General features: G+C 35.2%; 2 protein-coding genes across 5 annotated transcripts in view; both read left to right on the forward strand.

The window, feature by feature from the left end:
• Window positions 1–15,093, forward strand: part of rgs12b (regulator of G protein signaling 12b) — a 98,249-nt gene extending 83,156 nt beyond the window's left edge. For 2 of the 4 annotated variants that reach the window (XM_015344824.2, XM_015344823.2), the window contains exons 16-18: window positions 501–654; window positions 953–1,582; window positions 11,540–15,093. In XM_015344824.2, coding sequence (XP_015200310.2) covers window positions 501–654; window positions 953–1,582; window positions 11,540–11,880 — 1,125 coding nt within the window. In that variant the 3' untranslated portion in view covers window positions 11,881–15,093. The remainder of the gene's footprint in view (window positions 1–500; window positions 655–952; window positions 1,583–11,539) is intronic. The other 2 variants (XM_015344826.2, XM_015344825.2) reach the window with 2 other exon arrangements.
• A 2,051-nt stretch (window positions 15,094–17,144) lies between these two features.
• Window positions 17,145–19,550, forward strand: part of LOC102696177 (hepatocyte growth factor activator) — a 29,904-nt gene continuing 27,498 nt past the window's right edge. The window contains exons 1-2 of the mRNA XM_069190093.1: window positions 17,145–17,418; window positions 17,828–17,900. Coding sequence (XP_069046194.1) covers window positions 17,365–17,418; window positions 17,828–17,900 — 127 coding nt within the window. The 5' untranslated portion in view covers window positions 17,145–17,364. The remainder of the gene's footprint in view (window positions 17,419–17,827; window positions 17,901–19,550) is intronic.

Consider the following 19,550-nt stretch of genomic DNA (forward strand, 5'->3'; position numbering starts at 1 on the left):
TCTTCTTTTACTTACTCTAAAGAAAATTATTCTGCTGCTTTTATACATACTGTGCTGGATTTGCGCATCTGTGTGCTTTCTTTTGTGGTGATATATGATTGGCGTTGCGGAAAATCTTAAAACGGGCTTGCATAGCTTTCTGCAGCTGATTTAACCCCTACCTCTCCGATTACTAGTTTTAAAAACGGATTGCAGTAGTTTAGCCTCTTGGCACATTACAGCTTTACCTGCTCTAACCATCAAGGGTTTATTTAGGAAAAGATGTTTTGTTTTTGACAGGGTCTTGGGATTATCGGAGAAAGTTACTAAAATATCTGGCGAAGAATCTTTTGGGGGTACTTCTTAGTGGCTCTTTTCAGTCCTCTTGCACCGTCTCTCATGCTTTTTATAGACCTCTACTCACAGTGGGATCAAGTCAGGGGCTCGTGCTGACAGACCTCCCTAAACCAGTGTCGGGACCCCCACCCCTTAATTGGTGCATTCTCATTGTTGTAATCTAGGGAGATGAAAAACCCTCAGGAAAATCCTCTTCTGTGAAAGCCAGAGTGGAAACTGGAAAGGCTTCCAGGGAGGCACGGCAGTTGAGAAAAGAAGAATCAGTTGATAAACTGGGAAAGAGAAAACAGAAAAAGATTAATATAGATGAAGCTGAAGGTAAACCTGCCTTTAAAACGTTATTGTATGCAACAGCTTCATTTATTAGAGTTTAGATGAAAAAGCTTTGCATTCTATCTGTCTATCCCTTTCCCTTTCTGTGGTAAATCTGTCTGCTTAAAAACTCCTTTAACCATACTAATATGTTTTGGAGAGTAGTTCTCTACTGCTGTCTGTGGCTGTCTCGTGTTTAACAAAATAATCACTTTTGCATGCGCACTCCTTGAGAGAAACAAACGTGGTGGGGGGGGGGAGTTCATTTCTGGGAAAAAAAAAGATTTGTGTGTCTTTCCTACAGAATTCTTCGAACTCATATCCAAAGCCCAAAGCAACAGAGCGAACGACCAGCGAGGTCTGCTGAATAAGAAAGACTTAGTGCTGCCCGATTTTCTCCGCCTCGCTCCAGAGCCTGCATGCTCCACCCCAGCGTCCCACAAAACAGGCCACGGGAATGCGAGGGAACCTGGGGGCACGGAAGCCACTGACAGCTCTTCACGCACGGCCCAGAATAACCGATCGGTGGATTCCACTTTCAACTGCGGTGAATATTCAGGTCCCGCTAAGTCTTCATCGGGGCAACACCGACAAGCTTTGATGCCGCCCAATGGCCACAAACCCGAAAAGAAAGAAAACGCCCCTTTCAGCTCCCCACTTTCTCCCATTCTCCACGCTCCAGACACAGGGGGCCCTCAGTGGGAGACGAGAGCCTCGGACTGGAAAACCGACACAATACAGACAGTCGATGATGAGAACATAGCGGACTTGACCTTAGTTGGAGAGGGAGATATCACCAGTCCAAACAGTACTCTTTTGCCACCCTCTCCATTACCGCCGTCTCGTCTAAGCAGCCGGGCCGACCCCAGCTTCGCCCCACCAGCTCCATGTGACAAGAGCGAGGAAACCTATGTTCTCATCCATTCAAGCTCAGGTATTTCAGGAGTGTGATATCTATGTTTGTGACGAGTGCATTGCCTTGGATTGCTGTGACTCAAAAACCAGAGCAAAAATATACAGTAAAATGTTGCAAGTCCAGACATGTCAGGGGAAGGAGGGTGTGGTGTTAAAGGGAGTTTTGAGGTCAGCATTGGGACTTTTAGTTTTTGTCATTTACTTTGTTTTGTGTAAACAGGCAGAGTCTGTTCATATTTCCTATGTAACATGCAGGCTCAATCAAATCACAGTGATGACACACAAATCCTGTACATTGCAATGCTTTACTGCTAGGATTTTGTGTGATCTTGGAATGCCACTACAGTTGTTCACGTTAGCTCGGCTTTTAACGACCAGTTTCTGCAAATTATTGGCATAACTGAACCAATAGTGTCGATCATTAACAACATCTTTAATATTTGCTGGATTAAACACCCCTCCTTTAGTGTGTTAAACCAGCAGTATTACTAAAAAAAAAAACATTGGAATTCTTACTAAAACTCTAATCCTACCTTCTGGGTACTCTGATAACACAGTCATATCTATACAACCTTATTTAACATATAACCCACTAGATATGTTAAATAACCATGCAACATGTCCCTGGTGATTTTCTGGTGCAGAGTGAGAAAGTCTTTTAATATTGCTGTTGTAACTTCATGTGTGCCAATTACAAACTTCTGTTCTCTGAGCAATATCATTTGTTGTATTAAGAAGAGACCCATGGTAATTTGCTGATTCACAAGATTACATCAGATACTGGAATACTGGGATTCACTGATATTCGCTGATAAATGATTCTTTTTTCAAGAATACCTGAAGCTCTTCACAAATTTCTAATATCAGGAAAATGTAAAATTTCCAAATTCCCTGTACAATACTTTCTTTAATTGACACATTTTTTCTCAGTGTCTCAGTATGTATTCCATTGAGATAGCCTTGTATTCTAAGTCTCTTTTCCTATAATGTAAAGTATTATTTACTGACACTGAAAATTATCTCAACCTTCTATGGTTGGAAAGACGATACATTCAAAAGGAGTAGTCTGGAGCAAGAATATTATATCCTGCTTCAGATTCTTGATATAAATATCAGGTAATATCAAAAAGCATTTCAATTTTGACTTTTGGATTTGCAATATTTCATTGTATTATTATAGTTGTGGTTCCTCAAATGCACTTTATATTGAAAATAATTGTCATTTTTTGTCAATTGTTATTGGTTTCAAGATGTTGAATTGAGCTAAAGCATTTAGTCATTGATGTGCATGTCATGCATTTTAAGTTTGAATTACTTTTAATTATTTTTTAAGTGTGGTAAATACAATACCAGTGGTGCTAAAGACTACCAGACATCCCATCTTTCTCTAGTTCATCTTAGCTTATATTTAGATGTAGCACCTGTTTCAGACAGTAGGCTGCAGATTGAGGCTATTTTTTGTTTACTTTTGTCAAAAGTATTCACCCAAGACCTTTTTATGACCCTGAGCAGGGCGATTTAAACAATTTAGGAAACTCACAGCATACAGCTTTAACTTGTGTTTCTGCAAGCCGTCATATATATACAACTCATCATATTCAGTGGAGAATGTGATGGTTGAAAGATTTTGCATGGGCTGTAAATAATTGAATACGTTTCTCCATGTGTTTACAAATTGCACACAGAACATTGATCAAAGCTGGACACACTATGTGAAGGCTTTCATTTCTCTCGATTTCACATACCTTTCTAAAACTGAGTGATGTTGAAATGATCTCGGTTCTCCTTAAAATTGTCCATATTGTTTTACATTCTTGTAATTTGTCCTTTAAATGAAAATAATATATTTTCCTCTGTCCTGTCTTCCAAAAGCTGCAATTCAACACTGTACCACAATTTATTTAAATTGGGCTCACATTTCAAATTCACTTTAGCTTCAGATATGCTTGATGTGATCTTATGTACTTTCTTAAAAACTGATGGTTCTAAAATGACATTTTATGTTATTTGGTAATATATTTTGACTAGAAAATATCAATTAACATAACCTTGATAATGTCGTGCTAGCTGAAATGTGCCAATTATGTATATATGTACAGATTTATAAGAATGATTTCATTGTTGAATTGCTATCCATTTTCCTGCTCATTCTTGTCTGATATTTATGCTGATTAATTCTGTATCTGTGTTTAATTAGAATTAATAAATGTTAGAAATGAAATCACAAGTTTGTCTTATAAATGTGATTTTAAATTTACTTCCTTGTCATTTCATGTTTCTCATCTATCTCTTCACTCTAATACTGTGACAGATGTAATGTCAGACTTGATCGCATTATCAGTTTGTCCCTGATCTTAACATTAACATAGGTGCTCTTGTTTGAGATATATACTATTTTCTCACTGACCTTGTAGTTTTTTCTGCATCTCAGATGACATTAGTAGTGTATTGTACTGATTTTTTACAGTGTTCTTTCTTCAGTAAATATTGGGAACATTGTCATTGCTATTACAGATTTAATCACTTCTATGATTTCTAACAAAATCTATAGATGAATGATACTGATAGCTATGTATAGACTTAAAACTGATTTTTCTTCAAAACTGTTAGGTCTTCTTAATTTTTTATCATAAGGTTCACTGTTGGATCATATTCATATGAATGCGGAGTGGGTGATATTGATTGTATTTTTGAAATATGAAATCACATTTAGTTCATTTGAAAAGTTTATGTTGTGCTTGTCGGGTTCAGATATAAAGTGGTCTTTGTTATCAAAGATAGACTGTCCCCTTTAGATTAAGTCTGAGGCTTATGTTGAAAAAGCAGGAAACCATGACTGACTCCAACTAATCAAGTACAGTATGCATCAAGTATGAATGGTTAGCAGCATTTTGTAGTGGATGGCAGCTGATATGCTGAAAACAATGCTTCTTTTTTTCTTAACAGTACATTTTCGGCCATAAACCTTGGGTGTGCCCCCAATTAATTTATTTCATCAAGGTCTTTTGAAATGAAATGAAAAGACATTGTGCCTATGGAGCACACTTGGCTACCGAACAAATACTGGCCACTGTCCTGCAAATGCTGACCTGGATATCATCTCAGTCATGTTGGAATTTCTTCCAAAATATGGTTTGGGCTGCTGCCTCTGTGATATCTTATGATATTCTAATGTGCATTAAAAGCAGGAGTTACACAGGGTATTTTGTGGCACATATTTCAGCTTGCAGTGATAATCTTTAATATTTTCCATTTTGGTTATGAAAGTTCAGAGTATATTAATGAACAGATATTTTTATTTATTAATTATTAATGCTCAAGTTAAGCCTTCCTGCAGTTCTCTGAATTAATTTAATTCATTAAAATGTGAAAAATAGGTTGAAGTTTTTTTATGGCCAAAGTTGATCATTATAACCCAAAATAAGAGATGGGAAAATACTATGTGGTTACATAAATAGTATTTCATAGGTTTTCTAGCTTTGAGTTCAGATATCACACCTTTTAAAGCTTTCCCTTAAGATACTGTACATTGAGTTAAGATCCCCAAATATTTAACAAGCATGCAAGTTTTTCTGAATGCCTTATCTTGAAGTCGTTGAATTACAAAGACGCTGTTTCCAAACATACAGTAATTTATCACATGATTCGTGCATCATTGTTTCTTGTTGACATTTGACTACAGATTATTTGTTGTGTACTTTAAGCACAGTGACCTGAAACAGAAAAGAGACACTTTAACAGAATGCTGCAAATTCAAGCATTCACGTCTGCAACTGTGTTTTTCCTGTCTTGCAGAACAATCCAATTTGTAAAGTCTGCATACCCAATATAGTGGAAATGACAACTTATTTGATTGAGTCTGTGCATATACTGAAAGTAAAATTAGCAAATGGGGAAATACTGCCAAGCCTAGCTTTATAACAATCAAATTGGTTGATTGAAAACTTCATATGACAAACATTTCCAGTTGTAGCTAAATAAAGTTTAATCAATACACAATTGTTTGAGAAATTGTGCCTATACAATAAAAGTCTTTATCAGGAGATAGGCAAAGTCTTTAACTACAAGGACTTCATGGATGGCAAGAGAAAGACGGTCCAGAAGAACTGTCTGGAACCACTGAATTGCTGGTTATTGCTGAATTTGTGATAATTCCTGTTAGCTATGCAGATCTGTTAACAACCTTTGTTGGTAGCAGATAACCTTAGTAGAACATGAGCAAAGCACAGAAATATCCAGCAGTAATACTGAACTCACAGTGAAGATGTTCCACCAAATGGGGAATTAATGATCTAGGGGGATATATAATCATCTAATGTCAGGGTGTCAAACGGGGAATTAAGATAAGATCACTTTATTAGCCATATACAATTTCTTGCATTTGGAATTTGTCTTTGTTTCTAGTAACTTTTTTTCTGCATGTACTTAAAAATGGTACTGGTTTTCTTACTCTTTTTAAATCGATTTGTGTAATTTTCTAAAACATTCTACAGTCAAAATACAAATAAGGGTGCACTACAAAGTTGCCGTGGTAGTATCATTTATGAATATCTGTTTTATCCTCACTGTAATTTAATTAATTATGGTAGGATAGGAATGAATATATTGAAAAAATTCCGAAGTCTGTAAGGAAAAAAAAATCCGATTCAGCTCCGGCTGTGAGAACTTCGGCCTATAAAGGAAATAAGGTAGGGGTGTGATGGACAGTTGTGATTAGCGTTTCCATACACCATTGATGTGGCCACCCTGTAAGACAGACTCGCACAGTTCTGTAAATCTCTGAAGCAGGCTGGCATTTGAAAGCTATTCAACCTGGTCACATAGGAGCTACATACCTAGTATTAACAACTTCTTTCACCTCTAACAGCCTCTGAAATATGAAGATATTTATGCATTACAGTTACTGCTACAGTTACTAAATGTTTTCTTTACTTATGGAGCTGGCTGTGCATACATGTGCTCTATGCATATATTCACAATTTTAACTTTTATGTTGAGGGCAGTTTTGGATGATATTTAAGTAATGTTACACAAAAATTACAATCCTCTTGTGAAAATCGATAGCTTTGAGTTTTTGACCCACTATACTCAAAACCCTGGAGCCAAAACCTTTCTATTTACATTAGTAATCAGTACAAACAACTATTTATCTACTGTAATCACAAATCTTTCTATTATCTTCTAGTTTCTCTTAAAACGATAAAGGGAATAGAGGGAATAGCCTTTATTTAACTGACAGAGCTTTATCTATTAAGCTTGCAAATTGCTTCTCAAGCTTCTTTATTACTTTGCCATCTGCAGGTAAGGGAAGCAGTAATTGTAAAAAATATCAGTTAAAATGCTGGTAAACATTTTTTGAAAATCAGATTACAAAGGTTCCTATTATTGTTCACACCTTGTGCTACACCATGCAGAAATACAAATCAAGGACATTCATTGTCTGTGGTTTATATATAGTAAAAGTATAAAAGTTTTGCAGCACAAGAACAACATCTTTAAAAATCAGAATAATTTCAAGGATATAAACAGTGCTATATAAAAGGCTTTTGTGTTGTTTTACTCTTCATTCAGTTTGCTTTCATTATGCAAAAAGGCAATTCTAGCCATTTTGTTTAACTTAATCCTATTAGAGCTGACACGATACATCGCCTTCTAGGATTATGGATGTACAGTCTACATAGCAGATAAAAACAGATGTTTTTTATGAAGAGGAACACCTTTTGAATAATTGATTGGTAAATACTGTATGATGAATTAGCGATAACAATATTTCAAATTCTTTTTTGTTGTTTACGATCAATGCGAGTTGTAGATTGCTCAACCAAAAGCTTGATTTCTTCTCAAACTAAAACTGTACAAGTCAAATATTGTTAGGAAAGTTTAAAGCAGTAGTGGAGACTGCTAAACTGGAGCTCGTAACATATTGAAACTGCTGATGGTATCTAAGAAGTTTTAGACTTTTGCATATCAGTGCACAATATGGATTTTGGTAGGGATACATAGAGATGATTTTTGCTGATTTTCTTTAGTCCATGGTATCAGTAATTTGTTCTTTGATTTTATCAATGTTTAGTTGTCAAATGATTGTGTCAGGAACACTTGCTTTTATAAACTAAATTATTATTAGCTTCTAAAAGTGTGATATGATTAAAAAAAAAATAGCCGATTAGTTCTTCTGAATGATTCTGTCCATGAAATGCACGAGGTGAGAGAGCCCCAGTCTTCAATGTTTCTAACAGCACGTGCAGAACATCAGGATCACTAGAGGGCAGCAGCAACATTTTCATCGTGATCTGTGTTTGCATTTATTCTGCCAGGGAAGATGGTGAAAAATTAAAGTGTGGCAGATCTATGGGTCTAAAGCTCAACATTCAACACTTCCAGGATGTCTGGGATATCTGGGTATACATTTTTTGCTGCTTCCTGAGGTGCACCATGGAAGAAATATTGTATTAGCTAACACGTCATGTAAAAAATAGAGCTAATCAAAGGGTAGGGTTAATTTTATTTTCTTCCAGTTCCCTTTCAGATAATGCTTGGCATTTTATTTTCAAAATGTATAGCATAAATGTAGAATCTTATATTTAACTTCATGTAGTGTTAAGGAGGGCTTTGTGGTAAAAACAAATCTTAATATTAAAAAAACAAACATGACAGTTCTATAGAGAACAGTTCATTCTGCTTCCCAGTGCTTCCTAACAACCTAAAAGTGGTTTGTTCCTTAAACCTTATTTAGCTATTTAGCTTAAAATCCTATCAAAGCTGAAAAATTTGACCAGGCAAATCATTCTCTTCTGTACACTGTACTCCATCCACTGTGTTATTAACCTCATATGCTGTACTCTTTACTGCCATCTTGCCCTGGCAGATTCTGTTCTGTGTTTCAGTAAAACTAATGTTTTTGAATTTGAAATGTTTTCAATTTAGCATGTCTAGATAAACTTACCATACATTATTAAATATTTAGATTTAGTATGTAGATACTGTACATATGTGTCCTGTCAAACCAGTTACAATTAAAGTGAAATGTGTGGAGCTTCAATGCAGCCTGAAACATGAGCAAAACATACAAGAACAAGGTCATCAAGGCTTTTTAATATTCCAGGCAAACAGTCATACAAACTGTTAATTTACTGTAAGTCACATTGTAAATGTTATTATAAAACAAGTTGGAAGACATACCTAGACTTAGGGAACATTGTAAAACAATTCCTGTGAGGGATTATTATTTATGGATATGTTTAGTCTACCAGTTTTCACTGAAGTGGGCATCCAATCTGCCATTAGTTGTTTAGAACAAAGGTCCTACACTTCCATTTTTAGTTGGTTGAGTCTTCATGAATGAAAAGCTTACAAAATTCAGATTTTGCAATTTTGAAGTTAAAATACTGCAGATCCTCTTTTCTGGATGTGTTTCTTTCTGCTACATCCTCTGTGCTTGCACTGGGTCCCAACATATTGTTTTGTACTCCATGACAAATAACACATATACATATCTTGTCCACGTTTAGTGACAGACAAGGGGAGACACTGGGTATAAATAGCAATCAGTTATGAAGTGAAGGCCTTGTTGTTATGGTAGAGGATTAAACTTGGGTAGACAGTGAAATAATCTTGTCTGCCAGTTATAGGGCTTTGAGCTAATGATTTCACTGTTGGTCATCACAGGATCAAAGACTCTTTCCATGGTATGTTTTTCTGTCATAGTACAACAGTTGTGTCATTGTAAATTAAGAGGGTTTCAAACCATGAGTAATATAATAACTAGTAAGAATTATACAAGGCTAGACCTGCTAGTTATCATGTTTTCTCAAAGAGTCAAAATGAAACTAAACTCCTGTTGTACGATACCTTTGAAAAATGTTTTCTGTACAGTATAAATGTGCTGCATAAACAGGGGCAGAACTTAACAGTGTAACATTCAAGGTCTGTGGAAGTGATAATGTCACACTTAGTTGAACAGTAATTAAATAATAAATGGGGGAGTTGAAAAGAACATTTTGTGTTATTTGGGAGAGCCTTTTATGTTGAAAAACAGGACTTTTATTTTAGTCTTGCAAACTGCTTCCCTCAACTTCAATTTTGGCTACATCAAGGTAATGCTACATAGTGAAAAGTGTTTTTAAAATGTAAGATTGTACTGTGAAAAAATCTGTAATCCTTTCAATGCAAGGACCCCATCAGGCACAGCATTAGAGCTTCTTCCATACCTTTTATCTGTGTGTAAAGAAGATTCTCCTCTTGGCTGAACCTTTGGTATTAACCTTAACCTTTGAAGTTAATACAATTTGTTTCAAGCAGCTTTGCTGCTGGTCAAAAGCATGTGGTAATAGTAATATCAAGTGACATTTAATAAATTGATTTTCTTGTTGACAATTGGTTGATTTTCCATGAAATTACATCTAACTAAATATCTTGTCTACTATCTAAATCTAAAGCTTTCTAGAGTATGTGCAGGTTAATGAAATAAGACTGTGTTGTTCACAGATAGGGTTAGGCAATCTTTTTGTAAGAGAAAGCCAGCAGATGGCATTGTATGCTCGTGACTTGATATAAAAGACGGTTCTACAGAGATTTACTTCATTAGGTCCTTTTTTTTCCCATGATGTCATTTTGTAAATGCTGTTGTACAGTAATTGCATGTCAAATCTACTCAGTCCTGATTCACAGCCATCTGTCTGAATCCATCTCCATCCAAGAGCTATGAAGTGGATAGCAAATAATAAGCAAAATCCACACCTTAATATATTTGAAAAATCTTGTGTCACACTGTGTAAATTTCACATGGCAACAGCCATTTCGCAGCCTCAACAGCCCATTCTGCTTTATGTTACAATTAGTACTTTTCATTATTATTTCATTTTCATTTTGCTATTTCATTGTGCTTTTTAACTTGGGAAAAAAAGCATTGATAATAAAATGTTTGTTAAGAGAAAGCCAAAGAACAACCTAGATACTTATTTAAATGTATGAATGGATTTAAGGATATTTTAGGTCAGTAATACTTTAATTTTACACTATTATGGATCAGGTTGAATTGTGACTTAATTTAATGCCACCTCAACTAGTGGTAGGAGGTACAAATGCAGTAATAGTAGTGTATTACTAGTGAAGTGTGTTCAACTCATTTTCCTGTAAACAGGATAAAAGAAGAATCAATATATATGAAGATATTGCTTACCCTTCACTTCATTTTGTAATTAGCCCCTCCAACATAGCAGGGAATTGGTAAAATATCTGACTCATAACATCTCATACAGCCATTCACCAATATAAGGTTTCTCATAGGTGTAAAGCCTTGGAACTGCTGTATTTTATTTTCAGATTACATGATAAACGATCCAATTACCCATCTAAATGTCATGTGAGGGTTTCTGAGATTTTGGAACAATCAGAACCCTGAACAGGCTGCCTTTGTGATTGATTTTTTTCAACCATTTATGTTAAGAGTTTTCCACTACTCTTCAAAATGGAAGAACTGTGAACCTTCTTGATCATAATTTGCTGATGCTATTTTCCTCCTTCTTGGGACTCGTAGCACTCAGGATTTCTATATTGCAGCCTTCGTAATCTCAGACCACTCTTTAGTTCATTCATCCAGACAGTTTTAAGTGTGTGCAGTACATGTGATGCTTTGAAAAAAAAAACATAGAAATTTGCCTTTAGCTATAAAAAAGATTTTTCAATAGCAAGAAAATCAGGAGCTGCCAAGTGGGCTCCAGCTGAGATTCCAGGTTATCAGGTTCTATTTCAGGCTTGTCATCTTGCCCATAGAGCTATAATTACTGCTGATAAACCATCTTGTCTTCTTGATTAAACCAGTGAATTAATCTTCAATCTCATCTTTTCTTCTTGCCATTCTTTAAACGGTTCTTAGGATTGCCTTTCTCTTACTGTGTGGGTGATGCAGCTGCCACAGCACTCCGGCATGTTTTGTGTAGGTAATTAACAGGGTCTGAATCTTTTTCTTTTTCAGGCAGAGTGAAGGGAGAAAGGGAGAGTTTGCAGACTCCAGGGAACTGCCACAAGGGATCGCCTGCTGTGGGTCCATCGGCAGACCAAGGACCTGTGGCGTCTCCTCTGCCAGTGAACAGAATTATTGATGTGGATGGCGTGAGGCTCGAGGACGCCTCGCCAACAACCGGCGAGGACAAGGAGCTGAACCTCAGCTTCGAGGGATATGTTTCTGAACTGAGGTCCTGTCAAGGCAGAATGAGGACTGGTGTGTACAAAACATCTGACCTTCCTTCTCTGATAACGGTGAAGACTGATAAGAACAAAGCTGCTGAAAACCAGTACAAGGCCACCTTTGTCTAAATACCATACTTGGGAAACAAATGCTTGTTTATGGCTGCTTAGTTTACGTCTGGTGGTCATCTGCAGTAGATGCTGGGCTTCCCAGTATCTAAGGCATGAACATCAGAAATAATTAATATGTGTAAATAGCTTGATGATTAGTATTAAATAATTCTGATTATACTGGATGTCAAACATTTTTTATGTAACATTGACTATATTTAGGAAACTTCTTTGTTTTATTTTTGTTTTTTGTTCTCACTTGCATTAGTAAAGGCCAAGGTGTAGTATTTTAGTCAATGTTAAAATATATGAATGAATGTACTGTATGGGGCAAGTAGGGAAAATTTATTTGTGAAATTAATCTATGATATGCATCTTTCAAAGATGCATTAATCCATTTGGCATTTACCATAATAAAACATTAATGTAATATTTAAACCTTTAGATAAGAGATTTCTTTAATTTTCAATTAATCTTAAAATACTGTACAGTATAAGTAGTAGGAAGCAGGTGTACCCATATTTTAGCTGAGTGCGTTATACACAAGAAGAGATGTTTACGAGGCTGTCTTTAGGTCGGGTCTTTAGAATGCAGTGCAGCACAACTAGTTTTTCAGCACAGGGCTCGTGTTTAAACCTGTATTTTTAATGAGCGATATTTCAGGCCCAACAACAGCAATACATTGTCAAACAGTATTACAAAGATTAAACTCTCTATGAGCTTTGTGCTAAACAGAACAAGGATAAGCATTAAGATATATCAGCTGACAGTAGTCCCAAACAATACCTTGTTCAGTCTATATATATTGCAATATTTAGACATATGTAGCTAATTATATATTCCATTACATCGCATTCCATATTTTTGCATTAACTGTCATAGGACCATAAGTCACACTGATGGAGTTTCAGATTACAACTAAATCAGCAAGCCAGCAAGTGACTGTTTAGAAAATAAACTTTCAATATCTCAATGCATTACCCTAAGCATATTTTAGGATTAAACAGTGTTGGAGGACATAAGAATGGAATAGTTGTGATGTAAAACCTGTTATTTTGAACTGCACAGCAATCAACAAACTCTTAGGCTTTCCATTACACATTTTCCAAATGCCAACTGCAGGTGATAGCAGTATCAGTTTTATTTTGAATCAAAGCTATTGTCTAGTGGTCTTTACAAGTGTTATATAAATACCACGTATATCTGCTATTCCCTTAAAATGTGCTGTCTGTACATGTTCAAAAGAATAGTGTAGGAACTACTGTAACTATTGCTTTTCTAAGAGTTTGCTGATGAAATGTAATAAATGCACTAATATTGTAAAACTAAATTATTTTTTTTCTTGAAAAATTGAAAACATTGTACACAGTACAATATACACAGTACACAGTAAAGTGCTATTAGTCCCCGGTATAGTGTTGTCAAATATTGCTGTCTGAGGAACATTTTCAAAGTATGTGGATGTAGAATACGGTGTACATCACTGTCTGCTTGTAGAGAGATATCAGGACCCTCTGTTAAATTTCACAGAATTAGCAAGTGTTTGTTGATGAACAAGCAACATTATTTCAAGATGTAGCACTTACCTGTACACCTATCAGTACTAAGCAAATAAGCTTTTAAGATGCAAAGATTTCTGTGCATTGTTAAAAATCATTACAATAACTGTATATTTCATTTTACATATGCTGCAAAATATAAAGTATGCATAGGTATCAATTAGAACATATAAATAATGCTGAACAATTTCATTATTGTTTTCAGTTGTTATTAAAAATTGCTTTACGAAATCGTTAAGATGATATCATTGTGCAATGTTGAAATATCTGGGGTATGGTTTTAGAGGTTTGTATTAGAGAACCCCTGTGAGCAAAAGCATGGCAAAGACATGCACTGAAAATAAGAGCTGAGCATTAATGGTGGTAATCTCTTCTTTCACTGATTCTGCACCAAACATGTGCTAGCTGTTCTGCCAGGTGCCAACTCATTAAACAACTTGCGCACATTCTAAAAAGCACAAAACAAATCAGAGAAATAGTGTTTTACGGGAAAACAGATGCTAATGCTTAAATATAATACTGTAGTCTTTCTTTAATTATCAGACATTTATCATATCTGTCAAGAGATTTAAAACAGAATGGGATATTGGCTTATACTGAACTTGTTTATTATTCTTGAACACCTAAAAAGAGGGTTGATCCTGGGAAATCTGGAACGACTTACCCTCAGGGAGACTGCACTGGCTTTATCCAAATCTGTACATACTGTAAATACCTTCAATACATAAAATAAAATGGGTAAAAGGTAAATGACATGGCCCTTATAAGAAATAAAATACAACAATAGTATTCTGAAAAAAAGATTAATGTACAAAAATTACTGTATGGATAATTATGACTGTCCTTTGAACTTGGCCTAGTTTGGATGTTATCAATCCAGAAATCTTGTGAAAATCTTGTCACCATTTTATGGAAAAAAAACACAGTCTTAGTCACTCCTGAATGAGTTAGCGAGTAAAGTTTAAGAGTGTAGGTTCAGCCCTGGAGGCCAAACATTGCCATTTCCATTCTGTGCTATGTGTTCAGAGAGCTGTGGTCAGGACTCCCAAGCTGTCGAGTACAACCAGCTACAGTAAGTGGTAGAGGTTGTGGGTGGTCTGGGCAGTCACCCTTGTGACTCCTGGGGCCTGCTGGCAACGTAGAGCTTGCAGTGACATTAGTGAACCTCTCTAGTGCTTAGTAGAGTTATAGAAGTAAACCTGAGTTGTCCTAATTAGATAGAAAATAGAAAACATCCCATGCAACATCTCTAGAAAGCCATTTTACTCCCTTCACAGCTTCCAATGCATTTAGGAGGATACACCATTATTTAATTGCGATAGTTTACATTACTGCTCTAAACACACAAAACATGAAATGGAGATCAAGCTTTTTTATTTTATGGGAGAAATAGAAATAGTACACTTTTCACATCGATTCAGAAACTTTTACAGTGTATAAACTACATTTGCAGTTCAAATCTTAGATGTTCTGTATTTAATATCAAAATGCCATACAGTATTACCAGTTGTTACTGTCTGTGCTGTTTTTGGCTTTAGGCTTTCTCTGTATCATGGAGTTCCTCTGCATTTTTGTGTATGATACTGTACTGCACATATTACCACTAATAAAAACAGATGCTAGGATAAGATGTCAAATGATACATTTAATGTTCTATATTAAACTAATTAAATGTAAGAAAACAAAGTGTTTTTTTATCATTTTTTCATTTTGTTTTGATTTAGAACAGGCTTTAAAATCAGTGGTTCTCCTCTCAGCTGAGACTGAAAGTGAAAAAAAGAACAGGTTACAAGCAAGAGGAACGCATTCAGCCCATCTAGTTTGTTGTATCTAAGTGATCAGTGGATATAATATAATAATAATTACTTACACTTATATAGCACTTTTCTGGACACTCCAGTCAAAATGCTTTACAGGTAATAGGGGCTCCCCTCAACCACCACCAATGTGCAGCCCCACCTGGATGATAAGATGGCAGCCATAATGCGCCAGAACGCTCACCACACACCAGCTATCAGTGGGGAGGAGAGCAGAGTAATGAAGCCAATTCATAGATGGGGATTATTAGGAGGCCATGATTGGTAAGGGCCAGGGGGAAATTTGTTTTGGGATTTTGAATAGTTGAATAAATTCCCCTTGTAGTCTTCCCTGTTCAAGACAAAACAAAGCCAGTTCTTAGCATCTCAGTACAGGAACATGGAGACCAACTGTACACAATATTTTAGTTGGGGTCTTTAAGCTATGTACAATTTTAACAAAAGATCACATAATTTAAATAAACACTTCTGTTTTCTATTGCTTCCCCAACATTGTTTAGAGCAGGAAAATAAAATCAACACCTGCGTCTTTTTCATAAGTAGCTTCTAATGAAAGGCAAGCTCCATGTTTTCAATATTATAATTATTGTTAATTTAACGTTTTGCATATTTTTGCATATATTTCGAGACAGCCATCACACCTTGATCCACTGGTTGGATCAGTGACAAACTAGATGGTGGTAAGAACTCAAAACTGAATTATGGGACATATGTTAGATTTTGCTCTTCACAACATTTTTTAGATAAGCCCTGACCCACCTTGCAATTTGAGCAAACTGTTTTTGGTGCCTAGAGAAACAATATAATGTAAATGAGTGCAGGGAATTTATTTACATTAAGTTCCTCAATTCATCAACAATATAAGTGCAAAACACAAATATTATGGGACCCCCTGTACTCTAATCTGCTTAGTGGTTATCTAACCTTACTATCTTGTTGAAAACATTCTTCAAGCTCCTATTATCAGGTTTATCCATATAGGTGTCTTAAGAAAAACAAAACATAATGTGTTTTGCTGAAATGTTTTTTTTTCCCAGCTTGAATCTTATTTTATGTAATTTTACAATTACAAACAGTAAGTAATTTGACCAAAATGGTGGAAGAGGTGAATTTGTTTAAAAATAAGAAAAAATAACAAAAGCTTGCTTCTAAATATAACCATATATTTCTAAAGTATTACTATAAAATGAAAACTGATGTGTTCTTGCAAAAAAGTACATCATACACTCTAATTAGAAAAATATACACATAATAATAATAATAATAATAATAATAATAATAATAATAATAATATAATTGCTTACACTTATATAGCGCTTTTCTGGACACTCCACTCAAAGCACTTTACAGGTAATGGGGACTCCCCTCCATCACCACCAATGTGCAGCATCCACCTGGATGCTTATTGTTCTGGAATACCTGAAAGTAATTAGGTGAACATCTGTATGTTTCTCCTTCTTCATCACTTATATTAGATTGAAAAATCCCAAAGTGTTCAAAGTTTATTATTAAAGAGTAGTCCTCTTTTTCAGACCATAAATATTTTACGGTAAAAAAAAGGTACAGGTATGTGTTTTTCCTTGCAGTGAAACAAACAAATTTAAAGATCTAGGATTACAAATGGTTTCTCACTGTTCAACATTCTGTCTTTTTTCACGACTAGATATGCAGATAGAATAGCAATCATTGCGTAATAAAACTGAGCCAAAAAAAGTTAAATTTATATTAAACTTATAATGTTTGACTGTCTGTTAAACAGTGTTTTAACTCAAAATACTGATACTAAATGGCAGACGCCTAAACAGTAGAAAATAATCTCCTTCTGGTGCCTCACCATACTGCTGTTTGTAGGTTATCATTAACTAGTCCCGACCAAGTCATTTCTTCAGCCATTAAGATTTCTTTCCCACCACTTGATCCTTTGGAACTCCAGGCCATGTGCTGAATTCTGTTTTATTTTTTTAACAGCTTTTCGTTCGGCAAGCCAAAAATAATTCCAACCACTTCTGGAAATATTTAAAGTTAGATCCAAGTTTTGCTACAACAGCGATAACCTGCGCTTCACGCAAACATACGTTACACATTAAATTTAGTGGAATAAGAAAAAACGACAACAATACAAGAATATGCTCTTTCTACTACTTCTCATCCTTCCTCCCAGTGTGTTCAGCATTAGGACGGTAAGTTCTTGTTCATCGTCACAGATTTAAACTACAGGCAGCTGTTGTTTTTATCATGCAGCAAAAATAAAAGTGCCTAGTACATTTTTTCCGAATTTACGTTTTACAGTTCAACTGAAAAGTAAAATGCTAGCGGGGCACCTCTGTTAAGAGTTGACCCTGGTTATCATCCGAGAGTAAACAGGTTTACGAGACTGAAGAATGTTGATGAAAGATTGCTAGTAGGATTGCATACGAAGAATTTCCAGCGACGAACACCTTTATTTGTGAGCATGTCAAAATGTTCCCTGAATATATGTTAAATGAGAGATACAATGTTGATTAAGGGAAAAATGGCTATTACAGATTCTGTTCTGTTGTTGCTGCAGTTCGGAGGTATCGGTATTACTGATCTGTCAGTGTCTTTCAGCGCGCTGTCCTTCCTGGTCATGACATCGTGATTTCTAGGAATGTGCACAGCCAAAGGCAGAGGTATCAAAGAGGTAAGGAGTTGATTATGCATACATTTACCTGCAAAATCACCAGTAGGACAGTTTTAAAAAGTGTAATAAATGAGTTACAGCATATTGTCATAATAGTCTTTATATCACGTTAGATTCTGTTGAGACTTCTGTCACACTACTGTACGTTATATGCAAAATACACATAAAAAGATGATTAAGTATTATTTAAATAGAACTGTAAGGTGTTTTTTTAGTACTTAAATTCATTAATGACAAGAAACTTTGGCAGTGCAGACAGTCTTATTTATCAAGTATTGCTTTTGAAACATTTAATAATAGCAATATGACAGTGTTTATGATTTCGGAGTCTTGCTGTGTAATTTTCATTATTGTTATGCAATCAGTATCCAAAGCATTGTTTGTTGGCCAGTATTCTTTGGTACAGTATGATCTCATTTCTCTTTCAGAAACTATTGCAAAAGACTTCTTGCTTAAATACAATTGCACAACAAATTCTGCCTTGTAAATGTGGTTTAAAAGTCATGGAGAGGTGAGCAGTATATGAAAACTGACTCCCTCAAACAAAAGAATTTAATAGGAACAAGTTAAAAGTAGCAGGCCTAAGTGCAGGATCAGACATATCTGTTTTCCATTAAGTTTTTAATTTAAAACAACATACTGACCTGGAAACTGTGTGTGTGACCTGTGAGGTACATATACCTCCTCTTTAATTGTGTGATATTTAGAAAATACATCATTGCTGCTTATACAGGCACTGTACTGATTATTTGTCTGAAGCTATCAGTTCTTGAGAAATGATGACATAATGTTTGTTGTTAACTCACATTTTCACATGGCTTTAATAACCATTGATATTACTGTCAGCATAGAAACAGTAACCTTGCTTTGAAGCTGTACACTTACAGTATACAGTGTACTTAGTGTTCTTTATCACTTCATAAAATCAGTAATTTCCACATTCTCTTGTATTTTGTGATGTTATAATGTTATTGCACAGTAAACCTGTGGAAATTAATAATTGCCGGATAAATGTGATTTTCATTCCGAAATTAGCTAATTTTACAGTTGGCTAATTTTATCAAGTAGATGTGTACTGTATTCTGAAGTTTCAAACTTTGGAAACCAAACTTACTTTACTGAAAAAAAATACTGTAATTAAAAAAGCAATTATAATTGCTCTGTCTTCATGACTAGAACCAGGATTGTTTTGAAAAATGTACTTCAATGGTTGTCTCTGTTTATTGCAGAGATTAAACCAATGTATTTTGGAAAGAGACCCAGATTTCAGACAAAGTAATAAGCAAAAACCATTAAACTACTTTATTTTCACTAATTAGGAAATTGATAATCCAATTACTAGATATATAAATGAACAGATTCGTTAAAAGAGTAGTTTAGCTGGCTGCCACCGTTTATGAAATATTAAAATCCTTTAAATTAATTAATTTAAGAAAGCTGCTCTTTATAAGAAATGTTTCTATGTTGTAACCTTTTTGAATTAGGAAAAATGAAAAAATACTTTAGTTAATGTTCAGAACACCTAACAAGCAGTGCAGTGTGCAGTCAGCAGAAGAGATCTTTGGTAGGTGTGTTCATTTTTTCCCCAAAACAGCAGGCCTCAATTATAACTTGAAACCCCATAATGAATGGCCATTTTTGTCCCTAATT

The sequence above is a fragment of the Lepisosteus oculatus genome, chromosome 1, assembly GCF_040954835.1.
Source record: "Lepisosteus oculatus isolate fLepOcu1 chromosome 1, fLepOcu1.hap2, whole genome shotgun sequence".
In the NCBI taxonomy this organism is placed as follows: Eukaryota; Metazoa; Chordata; class Actinopteri; order Semionotiformes; family Lepisosteidae; genus Lepisosteus; species Lepisosteus oculatus.